The sequence below is a fragment of the Amphiura filiformis genome, chromosome 2 (assembly GCF_039555335.1).
Source record: "Amphiura filiformis chromosome 2, Afil_fr2py, whole genome shotgun sequence".
In the NCBI taxonomy this organism is placed as follows: Eukaryota; Metazoa; Echinodermata; class Ophiuroidea; order Amphilepidida; family Amphiuridae; genus Amphiura; species Amphiura filiformis.
In genome coordinates, this window is record NC_092629.1 from 3,260,436 (window position 1) to 3,284,962 (window position 24,527).

The 24,527-nt window shown below is 40.7% G+C and overlaps 1 protein-coding gene across 1 annotated transcript in view; it reads left to right on the forward strand.

Annotated features, from left to right (window-relative positions):
- The window catches only part of LOC140171205 (uncharacterized), a 38,908-nt gene extending 15,874 nt beyond the window's left edge, over positions 1–23,034 (forward strand). The window contains 21 exon segments of the mRNA XM_072194421.1: positions 587–732; positions 1,433–1,784; positions 2,301–2,550; positions 2,786–3,005; positions 3,451–3,704; positions 4,391–4,679; positions 5,246–6,926; positions 7,118–7,367; positions 7,521–9,926; positions 10,509–12,358; positions 12,896–13,034; positions 13,550–13,914; positions 14,413–14,572; positions 14,574–14,793; positions 15,262–16,409; positions 16,951–17,104; positions 17,579–17,692; positions 18,657–19,424; positions 20,043–20,465; positions 20,971–21,252; positions 22,173–23,034. Of these exon segments, the coding sequence (XP_072050522.1) occupies positions 587–732; positions 1,433–1,784; positions 2,301–2,550; positions 2,786–3,005; positions 3,451–3,704; positions 4,391–4,679; positions 5,246–6,926; positions 7,118–7,367; positions 7,521–9,926; positions 10,509–12,358; positions 12,896–13,034; positions 13,550–13,914; positions 14,413–14,572; positions 14,574–14,793; positions 15,262–16,409; positions 16,951–17,104; positions 17,579–17,692; positions 18,657–19,424; positions 20,043–20,465; positions 20,971–21,252; positions 22,173–22,360 (11,659 nt within the window). The 3' untranslated portion in view covers positions 22,361–23,034.
- The last annotated feature ends 1,493 nt before the right edge of the window (positions 23,035–24,527 follow it).

Below are 24,527 nucleotides of genomic sequence, written 5' to 3' on the forward strand. Positions count from 1 at the left end.
CGTACTCCCTCTGTGGAAGATATTTCCAAAATCTTCCATGGGGGAGTGTGGATTTAAAATGGAATAGCCCAATGGAAGAAGGATGTAACTGCATAGTAATAACAAAGAACTTGCAACCTTCTTTCAGCAAGCATCAAGTTGTAATTGTGCAGTTTAAGCATTTCTTAGGTCTGTATGACAAGATGGCGACCACACATCGATATGCAAGGTATAATTTGGTGTTTTGTAATTATTAATCTAAAAAGATTGTAACAATTTTGTCACTTTCTTTCACTTATTAGTATGATTTTTGAAAACAAATTCATGAGCATGTTTCTAGTAAAATGTTAAAGTAAATTGATTTGTTTAGTGATTGTTTGAGATTGCTTGTAGATGTTTGATTTATTGATTATTTCATTGATTGATTAATTGATCCATTTTGAGATGAGTCAACCGAGCATATTGATTGATTGATTTATTAACATGTGTTTGATTGATTGATCCAATGTGAGATGAGGCAACCAATTTTAAAGTTAAAAGATCGATTTGATTTCATATTAAGTGTTAAGTGTTTATGATTGATTGATTGATTGATTTTTTTTATCAGAGAGCTGAAGACCTTCACATGGGAAGCCATGTACAAGCAGGTGAAATCCTCTTCCCCTAACAGCGCAAGATTGCTGAGGAGACGCAGTGCCGCTCAACCAGCACAGAACATCATCGATACCATTGTCATGAAATTCTCTGCACCTGGTAAGTTTGTCTGTCTGTCTGTCTGTCTGTCTGTCTATCCTTCGTATCATTTGGTATGAAGTATACAGAAGCATGGCATTAGTCATAGCATTGGGAATACCAATATTTGGCATGCGTTTGTCTGTCTGTCCGCATCTGGTAGGAAGTATACAGAGGCATGGGGAATACTCGCAGATGATCATGAGGACAGGACTGCATGCAGCAACTGAATTGCTCACTTTATTACCAGATGTTGATTACATAATATTTGTGACCAATATGCAAGGATAGTTGGTATTTGTGTGTATTTTGTGTTTGGAGGTTTCAGTATTTAAAGCCAGCATCTTGATAAAGTTAGATTAGGTTATAAATCTTTGCAACTGGACTAACTGTTTTTGTTGACTACAGTATCACGTCATATCTCTGACAGTCACCAAAACAGTAAGTCCAGTTGCAAAGATTTATAACCTAATCTAACTTTATTCAACTACCTGGATGATTGAGAATATTCATAGATATACAGCATCTTGATATTTAATTTGAAATAAAAGATGATATCTAAATTGCTGCCTCAAGGAGAGCAATTGCTGCCTGAAGGATAGCATACAGACTATAGCAGGCATTACAGTTGCCTTAATTACTTTAACTAGCTGCTAAACTAAGTGGTTTTAAATGAAACAAAATTAAATATGACGTCCCATTTCATTCGTTCTTTCTTCAGGCCGTGAACTCAAGCGTACAGTCACCTCCGTCGCTTCATTTGATCGCTCCAAGACCGAGTTCCGCTACAACTTCTCCATCCCTGAAGCCGAAGTGACCTTCTTCAGTGGACTCCTCAACCAGGCTTGCCCCAAGACCAAAGCCAGTGGATACCAATTTGTGACCAACTTCACTGCTGGACCCAAATACAACGCATCAGTGTCTCTGACCCTGAAGGATTCATCTACCATGGACAAGACCAACTACACCGCTGTGTACAACATGTCCGTTATGGATCTGTACAGCTCTGCTGTCGCACAATATGTCCATGATCCTACCTTCATGATTGCCAGCGCTAATGTTACATACCACTGGTGAGTGGGGAATATATTAAGGGACTAACCTGTGTTTATGCCAGGGGGTTGAATGGGAGAATTTATAGGGAATTGTCATGTATAAAAAGAACAAAACTTTACAATTTTCATGAAGAAACTTGAGAAATAAAGATAAGAGCATACAATAAATAATATTTTAAATTATCCCATTCCTCCCTGATGTAAATAAAATGTGACTGGCCCCTTAGCATTTGTGCTAGGATACAAAACTATTAATTGTGTTAGTGTTTTATATTCACCCAAAAAACCTATTCAGAATTGCATCAATATAAAGCACAATATTGTTTTTAAATGTAGTGAATGCATTCATGACATTTATTAACCAATCTGGTGAAGTAACAAGGTATACTTTGTTTTAAAATTTGAATTCATTCCTATTCCTATCAAAATTGATTTTTTTCTGTTTAAGTTATAAAACTTTGAAATTACTCAAGACATGTCACCATTTTCTCATGATCAATATGTCAACTTGAAGTCTTTTTCGCACATACACAGGGACAGTGAGACCGCCCTCTGGAGGCAGATTGCATGGCCATTCACAGGATACCGCATCAACCCCAAGAACTACCGCCAAGACTATGTCTTGCTCAAATCTGAGAAACGTGAGACCAGCAAGATGCTAGAGAGAGACAGCGAATTCAGGCTCAGCGTTCTCAACCAGAATTTCACCGTTAAGAGTGAACTCAGCAAGGATGCCGTCTATTACCATAATGACATCATGGTTGACTTCGAGAACTCCTGCAAGGTGGGTGAAATAATGTCCCATTTGAAATCTATACTCACTGAGTGAAAGTCTTTTACAGAGGGAGTACATATGTATGGGTTTCAAATAGAATGACAATTATAATACGTCCATAATACAGAGGGAGTATGGGTTTCAAAATAATGAAGTATAGCAGAATATAGTTTGATTCTCCAATTACTGATACTGATACTTCTGATCTCAATAGTCAAAACCTGTTTTCTTGTTCAAATTTTAGAACCTGCGCATTGTAAATATCACTGCCAAATCCGAGAACAGACCAAACAAGCACGACATCAAGATCTCTGCAGAACGCTCTGGACATGGTGTCTTCATCCTGTGGGAAGGAAGACAATCTTCCACCGAGAAGAACAACACTTTGACTTGGGGATATGAAGGCACCAGAAAACAGATTCTGGAATCCTTCAAGGTCTTCGAGAACCAACCTTCTGTTATGGGTCAGTCATATTTATAATTTTTTGCACATTTGCTTTTACAAATTTATCATTCAGTGTGTTTTATTTCCACAAGGCACTATGCACATGTATATGGTTATATAATCTTTTCAGCTTGGGTTGAGCATTTTGGTTAAGCTTCGTCCCATCAGGACCCAAGTGTGTGTCCGCCCAGATATTAAAACATCAATTAGCACCCATCAAATTCAGAGGTAAACATGTCACTGATTAATTTGATAACCAGACAGGTTTGGTTCACCCCAGAAGAAATGTTCCTCTGGTACGGCTTCCTTTTTATACAAAAAATTTAGGCAAGGCAACTGAAAGTAAGAAAAAATATGATGTGATTTTTTCCTTAAGCAGCTTGGTTCCAAGACGATACACAACAGATTTAGGCAAGGCAACTGAAAATCATAAAACTTATTGATGTGATTTTTTCCTCATGCAGCCTGGTTCCAAGATGATGCCTATCAGACAGAAAGAATCTCTTACAACGTGAGCCACACCTTGTGCTTCCGTGATGAGAGCATCCCAGACGACAAATGGCAACGTCTCGTTTACTTCAACACCAGCTTCCCCAAACCTTTTACCATGGAACGCTTCAACTTGAGCTGGAGCGCACGTGTTGCCAACGAAACCATGAGACCATGCAATAACAACAGCTACTGGATGGAATTCAACACATCTGTGCCATTCCTCTGGGTAAGAATGGTTGCTTAGTTACCATTGGGTTACCATGACAACAGATTTGTTTTGTTTCATGTCTTTTTTTCTGGAATTCCTGGAAAATCAATGTCTTCAGAAAAAACTGTTAAAATATCTATGGCTCTTTTATCGGTTTTTTAAATAGAAACATGCACCAAATAATACAATTAGATTTCATGTAACAACACATACTTGATATCATAGAAGATTGTTTTTGATTTTTTAAAAAATATATTTATTTCTTCCAATGTTAACATATTAGACTAATATTAATACAAAATACTTTCCCAATGCGGATGTTCAGAAATTATAATTCAGGCAGGTGATATGAAAATACTGTTCTGGCCGTAACCTCCACAATCGAACAATTTCATAACTTAAATTAATTTGATGATGGTTTTTAGCAGCTCATCAGGCTATTTAAGTTGAAATCCATACACCCCCAATGGAAAACTTGGCTTTAATTTCCCACACAGGGGGTGTAGATTTCAAATAGAGTCATTTATTCAGGTAACCCCATTTAAAATTCACACTCCCTGTGTGGAAGATTAAACTCATAACTTCCATTGGAGTTTATGGATTTTATCTGAAATGGCCCGTATTATAAAAGCCCTAGCTTCAACAAACTTAACACATAATGTTAACAAGTCATGATTGTTTTATATATTTTGTCTTCATTACAGTTCCACAATGCCAAGAGAGTACAGTTCATCAATGGCAAGGATGGCATCGACATCCGCTACAACGACACCGTCAGAGAGCTCTTGACCAACCGCAATGCTACCATTGACCACCACTTCAACTACCTCTGGAAGACAATGAATGCCACCTGGGAGTTCAGACTTCTCAGCTGTTTCTTCAACTACACTTTGAACACCACCATGTACAACAGCACCGACTCTGGATACGTGTGGGACTACAGATCTATGTCCAACAATACACTCATGCACCTGTTCAACATCACTCATGGTGGTAAGGGGAAATTTTATTGACCTTTAATACATTGACCTATAAACTTTGACCTTTTTTAACTTTGACCTTGTTAATATGAGTTGTAATATGAGTTGTAATAATGACAATGCAACTGACTGTAAATGTTTTAAGCTCTGTGTACTGTTCCAAAACACCACTGTCTAATAACAATGCAAGACTAAGAAATATCAGAGTCTGACCTTTGACCATATGCAAATATCTGAATTATTTTAGAAACTACTCTTGAAACTTCTCTCACCAAGAGGCTGAACCCTAAATATTGTGACCTTTGAACTAAGCCAATGTAGTTATGTGAACAAATTGACATTTTGGTACAAAATGATATCTTCAAGTATCAAAACAGTTACTGGTAATGCATTTGTGTTGTGGATTATTTACAGTAAACAATATTCAGTCAAGTTAATTTGCCATACTTGTTAAGTTGATTTCTCATCAAATTGTCGAAGAATTGTTGGTCAAATAGCACCGGTAACCAAAAGTTAGAAAAAAGTTGCCCTTTCAATCAACTAATTTCTACTTCTTATTTTTATTTCCCTTTTGCATAGGTAACTTCTCCATTGCACCAAGAAACATCAGCCTTATTGGCGCATTCTGGCATCCATGGATCCAAGCCAACATGACCAATGTACTCCAGAAGCACGGCCCTATCACCGAATTCAGCATCCATAACATCCGCTCCATCTCCATGGACATCAAGGACAAGGCAGTGATGTGGGATATGTCCGGCGTAAGGATGATCTTGGAAGAGCTAGTCAACAAGGCTTTGGAATCAAGCTTCAACTTGACCAACCTCATCACCATCCGCACCCCATGGGCCGGTAATGTCACCCTAGATCACGCTACTCATTTCAATTTCTCCATGATCAACCACAGCATGAACTTCGAGGCTATCCGCTCAGGATGCAATATTGGTCTCTTGGTCAACACTTCCGCTTTCTTGAACCGCACCCGTCTCAGCGCCGCATACAACACCAGCATGATTGGAAGCCGATTCTACAATGTCAGCTCCAACATGAGCTTTGTACTCCGCAAGGCCGATGAGGGCGCTTTGGCTGTTGACTTTGTAAACGACCATCGTTTCATCACTCCTCTTGGTAATGTGATCATGAATGGCACCTACAATGTACACAACATGAGCCGTCCATGGCGCTTCAGCAACATCAATGGCACCCTTGGTTACAATGTTAGCACCCCAATTGTCAACTCCACAATGAATAGCTCTTTCATCTTTGACAACTTCACCAACTTGATGAGATTCAATGGTATCAGCGCCATGCTTGACCAAAACATCACATCCAGATTCCTGAAATGGAACATGAACGGCAGCTTCATCATCGATGAATTCCGCAACCTTGTCAACTACAGCCGCATCAACGGCAGCTTCATCACCGATTTGAAGTCATGCGTCGCCAACATGAGCCACAGCATTACTATGGATGTCAAGAACATGACTGGCCCATTCCGATTCGAGAAAGTCGGCGGTACCGTCAACCAGAACATCGACTCCATCTTCGGCAAATCCGTCTTTAGCACCGGTGTTGATTTCAGCAACTTGACCTCACCATGGAACTTTTCAATGGTCAATGGCTCCATCAACTACAACATGACCTCTCGTCTGGTCAACATGACCATGACCAACCTGTTGAAATTCGAAAACTTCACCAAGCTCTGGCGATTTGGCAAGATCAACGGAACCATGTTGTGGAACCTCAACACCAGCCTTGCTAATGCAACTTTGAAACATGCCGTCGATTTCGACAACTGGATCTCTCCAATCAACTTCACCCGTGTCAATGTTACTCTTGAGCACGAGTTCAACTCCAAGCTTACCAACGCCAGCCTGAAACAAGCCTATGGTATCTATGGCATGAAGAGCTATCTGACCTATGATAGAGCCAACAGCAGCATCAAGGGCGAGATCAAGACGCCTTTCATCAATAGCTCAATCGCACATGAGATGGATGTACGTGACATGAGTGGACCATTCGTCATGAGCTTCGCTAACGTTTCTCTCCATACCAGAATGGATAGCAAGATAGTAAACCTCACAACTACCAACGGAATGGAATGGAACAACATCGTGGAATCTTCACTTTTGACCGCATCAATGGCAGCCATATCTTTAACATCAGCACTCCAGTTGCAAGGTTCAACACCTTTGGAGAGCTCGTCTTTGATGAATTCTCATGGCTTACCGCATTCCGTAAGGTCAACGCTACTGGATTAGTCAATGCCAACAGCCGATTCTTGAACTTCACCACCCGTGTCGGACACCAGATGCACAACTTCCGTAGCCTCTTTAACTTTGACCGTATGCAGACTGATGAGCGTACCATCGTCCGCAACTGTCTGATGAACCACACTGGCGAGACCCACCTAACTTTTGACAATTTCAGAAGCCTTATGGACTTCGATAGCATTAATGGTAACTTGAATGCAAACACCAGGACTTTCGTGGGTGAGCACAACCAGACCTACACATTCGATCTACGCAACTCACGCGGAATGTTCAACTTTGAACGTCTTTTTGGAAATACCAATGTTGAGACTAGGTCGAGATGGTTCAACATGACTGCCATCAACAACTTGGACATGAACAGATTTGAGTCGCTCTTTAACTTCGAAAGAATGACAATGATCTCCAACGTCGACATCAAATCACCAATCGTGAATACCACCCATGTAATCCGTGTAGATGACATTGACAACCGCAAGATGTTCGAATTCAGCAGTTTCGATGCTAGTCATCTTTGGGTTGTAGAAACACCAATCCATAGCTACGTCACTGATAGCGATGTTCAGCTATCCGGATTCCATTAGCTCTTCAAGTTCAATAAAGCCCATTTTAACAATGAGATGGAATTGAACAACAGACTTGCTAACTTCACCAGCAGTCACAAGTATCACATGGACAGTTTCCGCAGTGCTTTTGACTTTAACAGCGTTGCAACCGGTGGCACCACTGAGCTGTCAACCATCCTTGGAGGACACACTAGCAACATTGACATCAGCTTCAACAACTTCAGAAGCTTCTGGAACTTTGATAGCATCAAGAACCTCATCGAATCTCACTTTGTTAGCCGCTACCTCAACAACTCTCACGTCATCAGGGCAGAGGTCACAGACTACCGTGAATTCCTGAACTTTGACCGATGCACCAGCAGTTACAACATGCTCTTCAACACAAGGTGGTTCAACTTGACCAACAACGTTGGCTTTGGCATCCATGATGTCCGCAAATTGTTCAACTTCGCACACATGTCCACCAGCGCCAGCATGAATGTGAGCACACCAATCATGAAGACCGGATCAATGGCTGGAATTGAATTGAATGAGTTCCGTAGCATCCTTGACTACGATCGCATCAACGCAACTGCCGCCATGAACGTGAGCAGCAGATGGTTGAATGTATCCAGTGAAGCCACTCATGGAATCCACGACATGCGTCACCTATTTGTCTTTGACCGTATGAACACCACCGGACGTGTCAACATTAGCACACCAATCATGAAGACCAACACCTTTATCGGACTTGACATGCATAACTTCACCAAACTTTGGCAATTTACCCGTGTCAATGGCACAGCTTTGTGGAACGTGAGCAGCCGCATGCTCAACATCACCAATGAAGGCATGTTTGGAATCCATAACGTCACCAAACCATGGGCATTTGAACGCATCAATGGCTCTACCAAGATGAACCTTAGCACCCCAATTGTCAACACCACTAGCATGGCTGGCATTGAATTCAACAACTTCACCAACCTTTTCAACTTCAGCCGTATCAACGGAACTGGCAACTGGAACATCAGCAGCCGCTGGATGAACATGACCACTGATGGCGAATTCGGATTCCACAACTTCAGCCGTATTTTCACCTTCGAGAGAATCAGCGGTAGCGCCAAGATGAATTTGAGCACTCCATTCTTCAAACAATCCAGCTTGATGGGCATTGAATTCCACAACTTTACCAACCTTTTCAACTTCAGCCGTATCAATGGAACTGGCAACTGGAATGTCAGCAGCCGCTGGTTGAACATGACCACTGATGGCGAATTCGGATTCCATAACTTCAGCCGTATTTTCACCTTCGAGAGAATCAACGGCAGCGCCAAGATGAACTTGAGCACTCCATTCTTCAAGGAGTCCAGCATGGCAGCTTTGGAATTCCACAATTTCTCCAGCCTCTTCAACTTCAGCCGTATCAATGGAACTGCCAACATGACCCTAGCTAGCCGATTCTTGAATGTTACCTCACAGGGCGATATCGGATTCCACAACTTCAGCCGTCTCTTCACTTTTGACCGCATCAACAGCAGCATGAAGATCAACGTTAGCACACCATTCGTAAACATGAGCGCAATGGTAGGCAGTGAGCACCACAACTTCTCATGCCTCTTCAACTTCTCCCGTATAAACTACACCCACGCCGTCATGGTACGCAGCCGTATGGCTAACTTCTCATCCGAGGGTAGCCTTGGATTCCACAACTTTACCAGTTTCAGGAACTACCGTCTCATCAACGGCTCCGAGAAGATGAACTTCAGCAGCCGTCTTGTCAACTTGACTCACATGACGGCTTTTGAAGACAAGGACCATAGCTGTCTCTTCACTTTTGAACGCTTCAACGTGACTTCGCTGACCAATATGACCAGCCCATGGCACCGCATGACCACCAATGCCACATTTGAAGTCAAAAATGTAAACCGCCCATTCAACTTTGAGCGTGCTATTGCTAACATGACCACTGAGTTTGTCACACGTTTGGTCAACATCACCAGCAACAGCTCCATTGAATTGCTAGGATTCGAATCGCTCTTCAACTTCAGGAAGTCTAACAGCTCTTTCCTCATGAACATCACCACACCTATTGCTAACTCAAGCTTGAACGCATCTCTTCTGTTGGATGATGTCACCAGCTGGCGCTTCCACCGTGGAATCAACAGCTCCGTCGTCTTCCACTTCCGCTCCCCAATGATGAACTCATCAGTCGAGCACCAGACAGGCTGCACTGACTTCACCACCTTTGGACAGATGTTCAGATACAACACCAGCCTCAGGGTCTTGGAGAGAGAGATCGGCCTCATCTTCACCGAGAAGATCAACAACGACCTTGTCCTGTTCAACGTCACTGTTCCACAACTGAGCGGCTCCATGTGCGCCTTGGCTGAACTCAACAAATTTGGCGATGTCCTCAACATGAGCCTCTTCCGTCAAACAAGAGAGGTGAGTTCTATCAAAGTGTTAAACCTTTGTACCATTCAATGCAATAACTTCTATCGATCTAGTTCCATAAATATGTGCGATTTATTCTGTATTCATTATGTGATGAAGATTTAGAGGAGTAGATCAAGATTCAGGTTCCTGCCCATTCAGTGATTTGCTGCATCACCTAAAATGTGCTATTCTATTTGAAATCCACACTCCCCCTGTGTAAGATTTAGCTAGAGTCTGACATAGAGAGAGTATGGTTGTCAAATAAAATAAACCATAAGGGGAATATGGATTTCAAAATAATTAACCCTAGCCAATTCCATTTTGCAAATAATACTCCCTCTGGAAGACTTTTCTTAAATCTTCAGGTTGTATGTCAGATTCCAAAGGAATTAATCAATATTCAGATATGGGCATTTTTGGACAAACGTGCGTATTAAAACATGAATATTTAAATAACCATGTAATTGGCCAACATTAACTCAAGTCATAACCCTAGCTGTAAATTTAAAGTCCTTAACTCTACCCTAATCTTAACCCTAAAGCAATTTACAATTATTAATTTTGGTGGTTCTTTTGTTTCTATCATTTCAGAATGTGAACATCACTGACTTGAGCTGGATTCTGATGATGAACCGCAGCGACGTCGTCTACAGCAACTTCACCTGGAACCCAGAGACACTCCGTGCCATCCGTATGCTCTCTGGCGCAGCCCTCAACAAGACCATCAACGCTACATTGACCGCACTCAACAAGACCATGACCACCGTCAATAATACTTTGACCGTAGCTCGCCGTGCCATCAACACCACCATCCACGCTGTCAACTACACATACAATAACCCATTGGATTCATTGAAGTATGTGATCAACGGCAGTCTTGTTGATGCTACCATCGTCAAAATCAATGCCACAAAGATGTTCTTGAACCAGACCATGAATACAACCATCTTCTACGTCAACCAGACATGGCATCTGATGAACTTCACTTCAGTCAACTCGACTGCTGAGAGCTTCGTCTTCGCTATCAAGCAGACTCCATTGAACATCCCAATCGAATTCGTCAATGTAACCATCAGACGCATGGATTTCAGCACCGTCAACTCAACCATTGAATCAGTCCTGCGTGAGATCAACTGCGCCAGGACCAACAAGACCGTCAGGGCTATGATGTCGCGTGTGAACAACTCCATCGAGATCATCGGCAGGAAATTGAACGAGACCATCATTTTCGTCAATGCCACATCCACCAAGGCCATCATCTTCTTCAACCAGAAGTTGAATGAGAGCATCGTCTTCTTGAATGAGACATGGAGAGATGGTAACTTCACCTCCCTGAATGCCACCATTGACACCATCATCTCGGCTCTGAACCGCACCCGTCTGAACACCACCATCCTATTGGTCAACAACACATGGCAAAAGATGAATTTCACCAATTTGAACTCCACCATCGAAAGTCTCAAGAAGGTTGTCAACTTCACAGCTATCAACTCCACCATCAACGCCACCGTTGCACGCATCATGGAGAGAGTCAACCTCACCAGCATCAACGAGACCGTCTTTGAGATCATCCGTATGGTCAACCTGACTCATCTCAACGAGACATTGGTGAACTATTCCATGATTGCAATCACAGAGATCCAGCGCATCGCTATGAACGAGAGCCACCCAGTCAACCAATTCACCATCAGGTACCTTAACACCACCGCCTACAATCTCACCATGAAGTACTACCCAATTGCGTACAACTACACTTACAACATGACCACCAAGTATTACCCAATTGTGCGTAACTTTACCGTCCACTACTACCGCATCGGCCAGAACCTGACTGAGAAATACTACCCAGTTGTGTACAACTTCACCGTCACTTACTACCCTGTGGTACAGAACTACTCTATCATCGCATTCAACAGGACCAAGAACTACACCCTGATCGCTTTCAACCTCACCCGTTGCTACGGCGAAGTCCTTTACAACCGCTCCTTGGTGATGTACAACCGTACTGCTAACTACACCCAGAGGGCGCTCAACCTGACTTCACATTATGGCGTCATCGCATTCAACAAGACCAGGAACTACACTCTGTGGTTTGTCAACGTCACCCGTCCACAGCGTGAGCTCATGATCAACTTCACCAGGAACATGACCAACCTCGCTTTGAACAAGGCCGTCAACTACTCGCTCCGTGCCATCGAATACACCGCCAATAAGACTGAATGGGCTAAGGAACACCACCGCGAGTACATCATCTACTACATCGAGGTCCTCAACAAAATGACCAACCGCACATCCAACACTACTGATAGGCTATTCAATGCAACTGAGAAGGTACTGAGGAAGGCCCTCAACTACACCATCAAATATGGCAAACCTGTCATGATCAAGATGCTGGAGAGGACCAAGGATCCAAAATGCCTCATCAACTACTTCCCAATGAGGTAAGATAATGGACCACAATGGCCTCATCCTAATGGCATAGTACAATAACTCAATTAAACACTCGTAGTGCAAAATTTGACCTCAAGTTGCAGAGTATGAGATTTTGTGCCAAAATTTTCTAAGGTCATTCATTAATTGTACAAATGTATTGGGGTTAAAGAACTGTGCCGTGATAGATGAATATGTTGTGGATCATAGTGTAAGATTATCTCTAGTTTTCAATTGATTTTGCTTAATTTGCTGTGTGAAGTTCCAGAGGTATATAAGCAAGTATGCATCCAGAGTTTATATGGTATTCACCTAAAAGAATCTCATGTGTTTAGTAACTAAATGAACACTTACTATAATGAAAGACAAAGCAAAGTGGACATATTTCTTGCAAAACAATTACAGAAGTTAGAACTAATTATGATTATGTTTTTCTGCGATTTAACAATCATTTTTTACCCATGTGCATGTTTCCGTTTTACTTTTGCATCTTTAATTGATAAATTGATACAGATAGATTGATTAGTTATCAATATTGAATCTTTCAGGTACTACCAGAAGACATTATTCATTCTTGGCCAGGAAGCAGGCAATAAGATCATGTTGGATGGAATGCAACTCATCCTGACAGAAGGCAACACCTTTAACACCTACATCAAGAAGATAACTGACATGAATTCAATGGAGGTAAGGCAACCACAATGGCCTCATCCCAATCACATAGTTTCATAACCTCAATCAAACAATCAAAGTGCAAAATTTGACCTCAAGTTGCGGAGTATGAGTTTTTGCAATTCAATTCCAACATTTCTGTAAATCAGGGCTGTCAACTCTCACGCATTGGCCGTGAGTCTCACGCATTGGGTCAGTTTCTCACGGTCTCACGCCAAGGTAGTATAATCTCCCGCCTAGGTAGTAAATCTCACGCAAAAAGCTTTAAAATGAGTTAAATCTCAGGCATCGTCAAAATAAATTGTTGTCAAATTGTTGTCACTACCCCCCGCTTTTCAGATTCATGATGGCCGTGGCTCAAATAATCACGGGTCAAAATGAACATTGTAGTTGGCAAATCCTGGTACACCTCTGTCTCACATCAAGCAATTCCAAAAAGTTGACAGCCCTGCTGTAAATAGCTGTTTTAAATTTTGATACCTTTTGTTAAATTATCATTAAATAATTGTCATGTCATCTTTCTTGTCCAGTTGGGAATGTTCCTCTTGGAACAAGCCAAGGTATACAAGACCTACGCCAGTGGCAACATCACCTACTTCGCTAACGTCACCCGTAGCAACGTCACCTTCTGGGCCAACTACACCTTGGAAAATGCCCCCATGGCAACACTCAACCTGATTGGCAACGCCACCGTCAAAGCCAACACCACTGTTCTGTGGCTGAACAGCACCCGCGAACAGCCCCTGAATATGACCATCGACCAAGTGAAGATGTACCTGAACGAAACCATGGTTGAGGTGATCGAGTTCTTGAACAAGACCCTGAATGGCTCTACCGAGAGACTTCTTAATCTTACATGGGTGGGATACAACAAGACCGTCCATTATGCCAACAGGTAGGATAGCACTCTTGTATTGGGCCATTCCATGTAAAATCCACAATTTTACAATTCCAGTTGCACATTATGTACAATACAGCTAGAAATTTCGACTCGTTTCATATGAAATTCAGCTGGAAATTGTAGAGATTTGTCAAATCCAGTTGAAGTTGGCACAATCTGGCCTAATATTCAACAATTTTGGTTTTGAATTCCAAAATCTTGGACTTTGTATGGATGAAAATGATTCGATATGGAATAAATTACACTGATGGATTTGGTTGGAATTCCAAAATCTTCCACAGTGGGGGTGTGGTTTTAAAATGGAACAGGCCCAAGTTTATCTGAAAAAAAACAAACTTTAAATTTGTTTTAATTCTGCTGAACATTCTTCAATGTTATTACTACTTTCAAATGAATTGTATATAAAACATAACCCTCCTTTGTTTGAAAGTGTTGCCAAATTGAGCAAGTTGTAGTTGGTAAACACTGTTTCCAAACCTTGTTCTCCTACAGGACTCTGATCTTAATCCAGCGAAACCATGTGCTACGTCAGGAACACCACCGTCAAAGTCTGGAAGTTCATCAACGAAGAGACCCCTCTCGTCAACATGACCCTCGACTTTGTCAACAAGACCGTCAACTTCACTCTAACCTATGCCAACAAGACCATGGAACTTACCTGGGAATACGGCAGGAAGGGACGCAACGCTAGCCTCATCGCCATCGACTACCTGAAGAACAAGAGCGAGGAGATCCGTAATGCCACCAGGGATATGGACTTCAGGGCCATCTATTTTGTCGCCAATCTGACCAGGAATGTCACCCGCTGGAGCATTGATTATACCAGGGACTACGCTAGAGTCGGTGTGGAGTATGTGAACGGCACCATGGTCGGTAAGTGAAATATCCAACCAATGTTGACATGAAACAATTTTATTATAAGCTTTTATTGAAGTATAAATATGTAAAAAATACATGATTTTTAATTTTTTATAACTTGGTCTGATTCCTAATTAACTGAGCACAAAGCATTTGGATGATATTTAAGTACGCAAAAGCTGTATAAGTTATAGCAAATGCGATTCTTGATGTATACGTTGCTGTATTTTATCGGGCAAATATTTTTGCAAAAATTGAAATCTTCATAATATAAGCTTTATCAAAGTGCAAACTATAATTTCTAATGTTAACAGACAAATTTATTAATGAAAAAATAAATCCAAATACAAAGTACCCTTTAAATCATTCTTGTCTTTTAAACTATAGTAGCCAACAGGAATCCAAAGAGACCAACTTTATTTTTTAAGCATTACATGAACACATTCTTAATATCTTGCTTTTTTTTTCATTTTGATTTCACAGGATGGTTTATCCGTTACTATAACATCCACAACATCCCATACAACATCTACAATGTCTCCTACACTCATATTAACAACACACCAGAGTATGTGCGTCGCATGGTAGAATTCAACAAGCGCTTGACCGTCAACACCCTGAACAGGATCGGCACTCTTGAAGACAACAGCTTTGCAATCAACATCAGCCATCCACTTAACATCACCAGCTTCAGGAAGTTCCCCAACTTGACCAACGACCAATGGATGGTGATCAACAACGTCACCGTGAGGGTCACAGATTATGCATGCCAGGCACGTGAATACTACGAGCTAGCCCGCGAGATTTCAGAAGAGAAGTACCGCGAAGCACGTGAATATGTGGTGGAAATGTACGAAAGCAACAAGCCACAAATTGACGAGAAGATGAACCAACTGAAAGCCAAGTATGAAGAGCTGAAGACAAAGGTCCAGGAATTGCGTGAACGCATCCCAGAGTACCGTGAGAAGGCTATGGAGAAATATGAAACCCTGAAGGCTAACTGGCCAATGTACAAACAACAGATGAAGGAGAAGATGCAAGAGATCCGTGAGCAGCTGCCAACTTGGGAAGAGGTGAAAGCAGTCCCAGCCAAGATCAGACAAGAGATCGACAACATGATGAACAGATGGCCTGAAACCTACGTAGAGATCCGTAGCAAGATCATCGCCCTCCCAGCCAAATACCTCGAGCTCAAGAGCAGGATGAACACCTGGATTGAACAAATCGAATTTGACATCCCAATGGAATGCCAGAAGCTGATGGACAATGTCCAGGAGTATCCACGCATCCACACCGAAGTAGAGAAGATGTGCAACAAGATCCCAGCACTCCGTCTAGAAGCTGAAAAGAAATACGAAGAGCTTCAGCGCTACATCGAGATGGCCAAGGTCATCGTCGAGAAGAAAATGGAAGTCGTCTGCGCAAAATACCCTGTTGAGTGCGAGAAGATCAAGCAGTACTGGCAGGAGGTATCCGCAATTGATGCTCAGCTACTGACCCAGAAGCTCCAAGAGAACATCCCAGAGACTTGGGATGAGGTTAAGGAGGAAGTCAGGGAGAAGTGGACCGTCATGAAGGTGAAGGTTGAAGAGCTCAAACGTCAGGCCGATGTCAAGATTGAGGAACTCAAGGTAAGATACTTTAACCTCCTGGAAACTACTAGTCATCTAACAGTATTTTTAATTGGTTGATAACGGGTAATGCTTATTTCAATTGCCAATTATGACTAGGCTTTAAACTATTTATGGTCAAACTTGCATTTGTAGATGATTTTATTAATACCCTCCTTGATTGGTTCAAAATTGGACACAATATTAATTTTGGCCAATCGGCATGTAGTTCTCATGGGGTTAAACAAAGCAACAATACGACACAATCTGATCTGACTGACTGAAATCATGACATCCCTAGCATTGGGCTATTCCAGTTGAAGTACACACTCCCCTTGTAGAAAAATTGGAAATATTGTCACTTGGGTTGTAAAAAAGTTTTGGTGATTATTTCACAATTCTTCAAACAAATGCTTTTAAAATGATTTAAAAAAATACGGAAAATTTGATGGGCAATTTTGAGACAAATACGCACAGCTGCTGAACACCCTTGCTTTGAGGGCTTTATATAAAACCACTATTTATCTGGATCTAATCTTCTGCAATCTTTTTACCCATCCAGGTCAAAGTTGAGGAACTCAAGGTGAAAGCTAAGGAGATGAAGGCTAACATGAAAGTGAAAGCTACTGAGCTGAAGGAACTCATCAAGGCAGAATACCCCAACACCCTCGACCACATCCAGAATGCCATTACCCAAATCAAGAACATGATTGAAGGTATGTGAAAGAAACTTGCTACAAATTAGTTACGAGAGCTTAATTGATACATGTAGGGAAACTAAATTAAAAAAAAAACAATGACAATTTAAGTGGTAAAGGATTTGTACTGGTGACCTCTTTGGAGCAGGAGATTTTAAAAGAGATACCATACATAAGTAAATTTCTACTAGTAAATTAAAGCTCTTAAAGCAGATTCTTATTTTGTTATAAGAACAATGAATTAAGTAACATTGATTTTTTGATTTTAATGTTTTGATTTAACATGATTTCATTTGAATTGGTCTTAATTTCTTATGGTCTAATATGAATCAGTCGTAATTTCTTATGGTTCAATTCATTTTGGAATGATTTTTATATGATCTACATCACTATCCACTATTTTGTGATATTTAACACCCAAAAACCAATCAAGTTACATGAATTGTTTACAAGCCACACCCACTGATCAAGAATGTGATTTGATTTTCCCAGGAACCTACACAGCTCTCCGTGAACAGATGATTGTCTACTTTGACAAATACTACCCAACTCTGACTAAATATGTGGGCGAGATCCTATCCTACATCATTGGTCTTGCCATACGTTGATAGGGCGTGGAATACATCGCTGGTCTACGACCACGTATGGACAGAGAACGTAAGTGAAGCACACGATTAGAGCCAGAATGCCATATTTGCAATAGCTGCCCTATGTAACTCTGACAATTTCTGCATTCTATATTGTATACATTACAAAATATGATACCTGGCAGCTATTGCAGATAGGGCCTTCTGGTCCTAAATTCTGAAAGTGGTATTGAGGACAAAATTGACCCAACATTTGTGACATATATCTTCCGTTTTAGGCAATCATTGCCCTCATTTTAGCATTAACACTGCAAATTGTTTGTGCTTTGCACTTATTTGTCTCAATCCCTGTAAAGTTGGCCTGTTACTACAACTGCACAGGGGTAGAACCAGAGAGGGATGTAGAGGGTATTCATTACTACGTCATTGATGTGATTGCTCATGCATAAAATTCCTCCACATAGGTTGTTTAGCTTAATCGGGAGAGTGACCTCTTGAAATGATGATCACAGTTATCTTTGAGTTATTACAGTGAGGCCCACGTACAATATTCAACACAAAGTGAACAATGCTATAACTTGGAGGACAAACAAACCAACACCGCCAAATTCGACTGACATGTGTACAGCACGGGAAGCTATGGGGAAATTGAACACTTGTTGTCTGATCATGCATGTGTTTATGGTTCGGGTAGCGGTTACTTAGCAACTCTCGTTCCGCTTGGGTTATTGCATACACTCTATAGGAGTCCTGGCCTAACTCAAGCAGGAGCCGAAGGACCCATCACATGTAATGACATGTTTCTTATGAGGTCTGGTTTTGGCCCCACTCAGTGTTTGCCCCCTCAAATTTGCTGTCCCTTCACAGTTCAAGGCACTTTTTGAAATATGAAAATTGTTTCTAATCATTTCATCTTGCAATGGTTTAATTAACACTTACTACATTCTTGTACTAATTGACTGATTCTTTTCTTCCAATTTCAGATACCGCTATGATCTTCGGCAACCTTGGTGTCCTTACCTTCGACCACAAACTCTTTGAATTCCCTGGCTACAGAGATCCTACCTGCACCTACGTTTTGGCACGCGACTTTGTCGACAGGAACTTCACCCTCTTGGCCGACCAACACGCACTCACCATGGTCCTCCCATCGGTTGTTGTAAAGATTGATGACGAGCATCGTGTATTCATCAACGGCAGACCAGAAAGCCACGAGCTTCCATACCAGACTGATGATCGCCAGGTTGCGGTAATCCGTGAGGGACCATGGATCAATGTCACCACCAAATACGGAATCACCATCAACTGCCACGAGAAGCACTTCCTCTGCACCATGAGACTAAGCAACTGGTACCACGGCAAGACACAAGGTATCCTCGGAACCTTCGACCGCGAGATCAACAACGAGATGCGCAAACCAGATGGCACCAACGCAACTTCCATCATCGAATGGGTCAACAGCTACGAGGTCACTGGCCACACCTACTGCAAGATCCCACCAGGCCGTAATGTTCTACCAAATACCGGAGTCTGCAGCGAACCAGTAGCAAACAAGATCGAAGTCTGTGAGAGTCTCTTTGTGGATCCAAGATCACAGTTTGCCGAAGCTTTCAACCAGATCAATGCTGGACCATTCTTAGAAGTGTGCAACCAAATGGCCCGTGACTGCAGAGATGTTTGCGATATTGCTCATGGATATGTTGCCGTCTCCCGTGATGAGGGCATCATGATTGAACACACACCAAAATGTGGTAAGTTGGTCTGTCTGTTTGTTACATATGTAGCTGGAAATTTTCTTTAGGGTACAATTTTGGAAATTTTCTTTAGGGTACAATTTTGGAAATTTTCTTTAGGGTACAATTTTGGAAATTTTCTTTAGGGTACAATTTTGGAAATTTTCTTTAGGGTACAATTTTGGAAATTTTCTTTAGGGTACAATTTTCATGCTTTTTACAGTCTATTTCAGAAGAAAGAAATTTTAATAGCTGCAAAAATATATCTGCCCCATTATCATGATTATGGTGTGAAATACAAAAATGGTCATTTGATTTGAAGAACAAACCGGATGAATAGTATTTACCATTGTTTCCAATATGTTGCCAAGTGATAATATGACCACATAGGTTGAGAGTTGAATGAGTTATTGGCATCTAAGAACTATTTTGATTGGTTACAAAGAGGGTTATACCATGTATTGAGCCAATGAGAGATATGGTAAGAATGGACACTGGGATTAAGGTAAAATTCCTGAGATGTATAATATCTCTATTTTGATTGGTTACTAAGAAAAGTGTCCCCCAATGTGGACCAAAATGACAGGTACCCCAATTTCCTGGACTAATGTTGTGTTTTCAACTTATATTTTTCAGACCGTTGTGAGGATGACATTGCTCTCGACACCAAATTCAACATCACCAAGCTTCCAAAGAACACAGCAGATGTTGTCTTTGTCGTCTCTGAGAACCGCAAGACAAACGAGAACCGCAGAACCAAGAGCTACCTTAGAGATCTCGTAGCAAAGATGGACAAGACCATGCGCAAGGCTAACACCGATGAGAACCGATACAGCATCGTTGCATTCGGCGGCGAGGGCGTACATGCACCAGCACACACCCACACCTCCAATGGAAAGATCTTCGCTTCAGCATCCGAGATCTCATCAGGAATCAATAGCTTAGAATTTGACGGAGAATTCCAGACTGATGCTATGGATGCACTACAATGGGCTGCTGATCTCCACTGGCGTGCGGAGGCTAGCCGTATCATTATCTTGGTTACCGAGATGGAGAGAGGTATGTATCCCCGGTGGAAGATTTTGGGAATGTCTATAAAAGGAGTATGAATTGACCAGCTCTGTTTAAAACTCATCCTCCTTCTTTGGAATTTTCATATTAAATCTTTCTCAGGAAAATGCTTCATTTTTATGTCCATTTGAAATTCATTTTTAAATAATGGTCAACAATTTTCAGCCAGTTCCGTTTGTCCTGACTGGGAGAGCAGACTGGGGGAGGGGGGGGGGGGGGGAGTAAATGCAAAAGTTTTTTGCCGCCACAACTACATGTATACTTAAAATACACAAGCTTGCAAAGGCCTAATAATTAATGGATAGAATGCACATATCTAGATCATGAAGAACAGATAAAATTAAATAGGAGGATATTTTGTGTGCAACCTATAACCCTCATCAGAAGTCCATTGATTTTGTTGTTGAAGCAGATCATCTGAAACATTGACTTTGACTTGGAGGAAAGGTTTTCAGCTTAATATTTGTCAATCTTTAATCTTGATGGTCCCAAGTTGCTTATACTTATGTGCCACTTTTCCATTGCTTCCTCTCACTCCAGGAACCATTCAACAGCTCAATCAGCTACCTCGATGTTCAACAAGCTTTCGACGAGCACAGCATCACCTTCTTCGTCTTCTCTGAGTACAAAACCCTGAACAAGGACGGCAAAGAACCAGTCCTTGGCATCAACTTTGACTCCACACTCCTGACCACCAAGAGGACTTCCGCTGATGATCTGGTTACACTGAAGTTGCCTAAGGGTCACTATGCCAAGATGGCCACTGCATCAAAGGGTACGTATTAATTATGCTAATTTATGCAAATAATCATGCATAAATTATGCAAAATGTGTATTCACTGTAAAACATGCTCCAAGTTTCAAACAAATGATTTGGATATGAATGGTTTTGTCAATTCATGGGCATCAATCGGGGGGTGGGGGTGTGCCCCTCCACCTTTGGGCAAAATGACCCATTTTTTGTTCTTTTCAGCCACTTTTTGACAATTTATTGTAGCCAAATTGGCGCTTATGTGTCAACCTTACAAATGAACTAATGTTTATATATTCAGTATGTTATACAAATAGAAAAAGAACAAGTTTTTAAATACATGCAACTCTCTGGTATTCACAAGTATTTTTGCTTCCCAAAATTATTCACCTCAATATTGATGCATATTACATGACAAAACTGGTCACAAGAAACCGATATATGAAAGAAGCATTTTGGCATGAAATGGTTATTGCAGTTGTAATCCATACACCCCCTATGAAAGACATGACCTTAATCTCTCACACAGGGAGTGTAGATTTCAAATGGAGTTACCCATTCATGTAACCCCATTTGAAATACACACTCCTGTGTGGAAGATTAAGATCCTGTCTTCCGTAGAAGGTGTATGGATTTCAACTGAAATAACCTAATATAACAGAATAATGTGAATGGCACTTAAGTTTTTCTGTGTTGCTTCTCATAAATCACTTAACCCACTGAACATTTCCTCTGATTGGTTAATTACATGATATCTTCACTTGAATCACCAATCAGAATGGAGCTTTGCAAATAATTAACCCCATTTTTGTGTGTGGTGAAATCATTCTAACAATGTTGCTGATTGGTCCAATTTATGGGGTTAAGTTAGTCATATTTTGTAAGTGGTTACCATGGCAATGAATACTAACAAATTTTGTTCTCTTTCTTTTTCTCATCTCCAGGTGCCGTCTTCCGCATCAACATGCTCTTGAACGAGAACATCGAGCGCAATGAATTCAACGCACAGATCTCAAAGGTCATGAGAAACTCCATCTCTGATGTATACGCATCGGTCGTGATGAAGACATGCATGTGCTCGCTAGACAAACACCAGTGTCCAGCAGTAGAGTGCAGAAGCATTAGGCAGTAAATGCCTCAACTTTGACCTTATGAACTCTTGACACTAAGAAATGTACAGATTGTGAAAACATCCGTCTCTGTACAATTTGACCATGGCAATGTCTTGTATTTATATATTGTTAGGCCTGTGATTTCATACGTAATTTTCTTTCTTTTTTTACATCGGGGGACTTTCTGTTCATTTACTTATTGTGTGGCTAACTTGTGAAAATGTTTTATGTGGTTTGGTGTTTTTTATCTTAAGTTTGTACAAAAATGAACGTAAACATGAGTTTAAGGCTCTTTACTTATACACTCACTAAATATCTACATAGTCAAGTACTATATCCTATGTAAACTATCTTTTCAGTTATTGGAAAACGAAAAACAAAACCAAAAAAATTAACATTTTAAGACCTGTATATTAAGTGTGTTTTCTTTTTGTTAACCCTGTATCCTTTTTGCATATTTTTACACCATGTGTTCATTTTATATTATCGTACGTTTCAGTTTTAAAAAGAAAGGATGCACATGTACAGTAGTAAGAACTGATGACATAAATGCACAAGAAATGCAAACAAAATTATGTTTTTTAAATTATATTATAAAATAACAAATTGATAAGATATTATCAGTGCTGCAAGGAGAAGAAGGAAACGTGTTAAAAAAATCAGGGGGATAATAAATAACAACTTGCAAGTATAATGTATTTATTTGTTGTTTTCTTTCTAAGATGTGACTAGTGGTGTGGCTAGGTAGCATGGGGCCCTTGGACAATGTTTAGGGCCCTGGATAGGAGTAACCCTGGGCCCAATATAAAGATGTCAATTGTGTAAAACTTATTGCCTGAAAATTACAAGAACCAGTTATAGCACAGGTTGCAAGCTTGCAAGTTCTATTGACATGGATACCATCAGTTTCAAACTATAACTGTATCTCACTTTTTTGTAGAAATGAAATTAGGTTTTTTTATGACTTAATTGCAAGTAAAGGATATGTTTTCAGACATTCCAAACTGATATCCAACTTAGTGTAAGAACAGTAATAAAAATGATTTCATCATAGCAAGGCATAAAATGGTTATTCCACTTGAAATCCATACACCGCCTTTGGAAAACATCACCTTAATCTTCTACACTGCTACCTGAATGGGTGGCTCCATTTGAAATTTACACCCCCCTGCATGGATTAAGCCATGTCTTTCATAGGGGTGTATGGATTTCTACTAGCCCAACTATATAGGCCTATAGACCAAGTTTTTATATAGTAAAAAGACAACCAACTCTGGGCCCTCTTGAGGTGCCACTTAGCCAGAGGGCCTTAAGACTTGGTCTACCGAGCCCATGCTTTTTAATGGCTACACCACTGTGCCAATTATTGTGTGTTTATATTTTTTATTATTTAAAACATGATAGCTGGATCAATAAAAGTATTCCCCATTGCATTAAAAAAAATTGTTTTGTGACTGTTTTGAAATTTTGGATGTGTTGTTCTACTAACATAGGTTTTCTAGACATACTTTTCTAAACGTATTTAAACAACATAGAACAAATATGAAAATTGAATAGAATTAAAATTTTAAGAAACAGTGGTTTCAAAATTACAGATTGACAGCCTCATCTCCTGAGGAGGAAAATTAAGTATTCTTGGCGGGATCTACGGCCACTTGGGATTCTAAAAACTGACCCCGATATTAGATAACCAAATTTGACAAAAATGAGACCAACAGTTTACATGACTCCAAAATTTGAACATTTAAAATGGAGCTGAACTTATTCTGGATTTGTGGATAAGTGCCTCGTTTTTAAAGGAGTATTGGTGATTCTAGCATTCTGTTTCAGTAGATATCTATGAAAAAAGATGCTTCACAAAATTTCAGGTGATTCTTATTGTGTGTTAGCGAGTTATGATCAGGGACAGGCGATTTGCGCGGAACTTTCTTTCCGCGCAATTCCGCGCAATTTAGGGATACATGATTTGCACTGAAAAAAAAAGTTCCGCGCAATTCCGCGCAATTTGCTATTTTTTTCCGCGCAAATCGCCTGTCCCTGGTTATGATGTATTTTCATAGGCTCTATAGACCATTGTGTTGGAATTTGTTTTGGTAATAGAAGATAAATACAAAGTTGACTATGTTTGCCAAACAAATGAATCTGCAAGAAATTGTGCGCACTAAAATGGCCCTTTAAACCGATGTT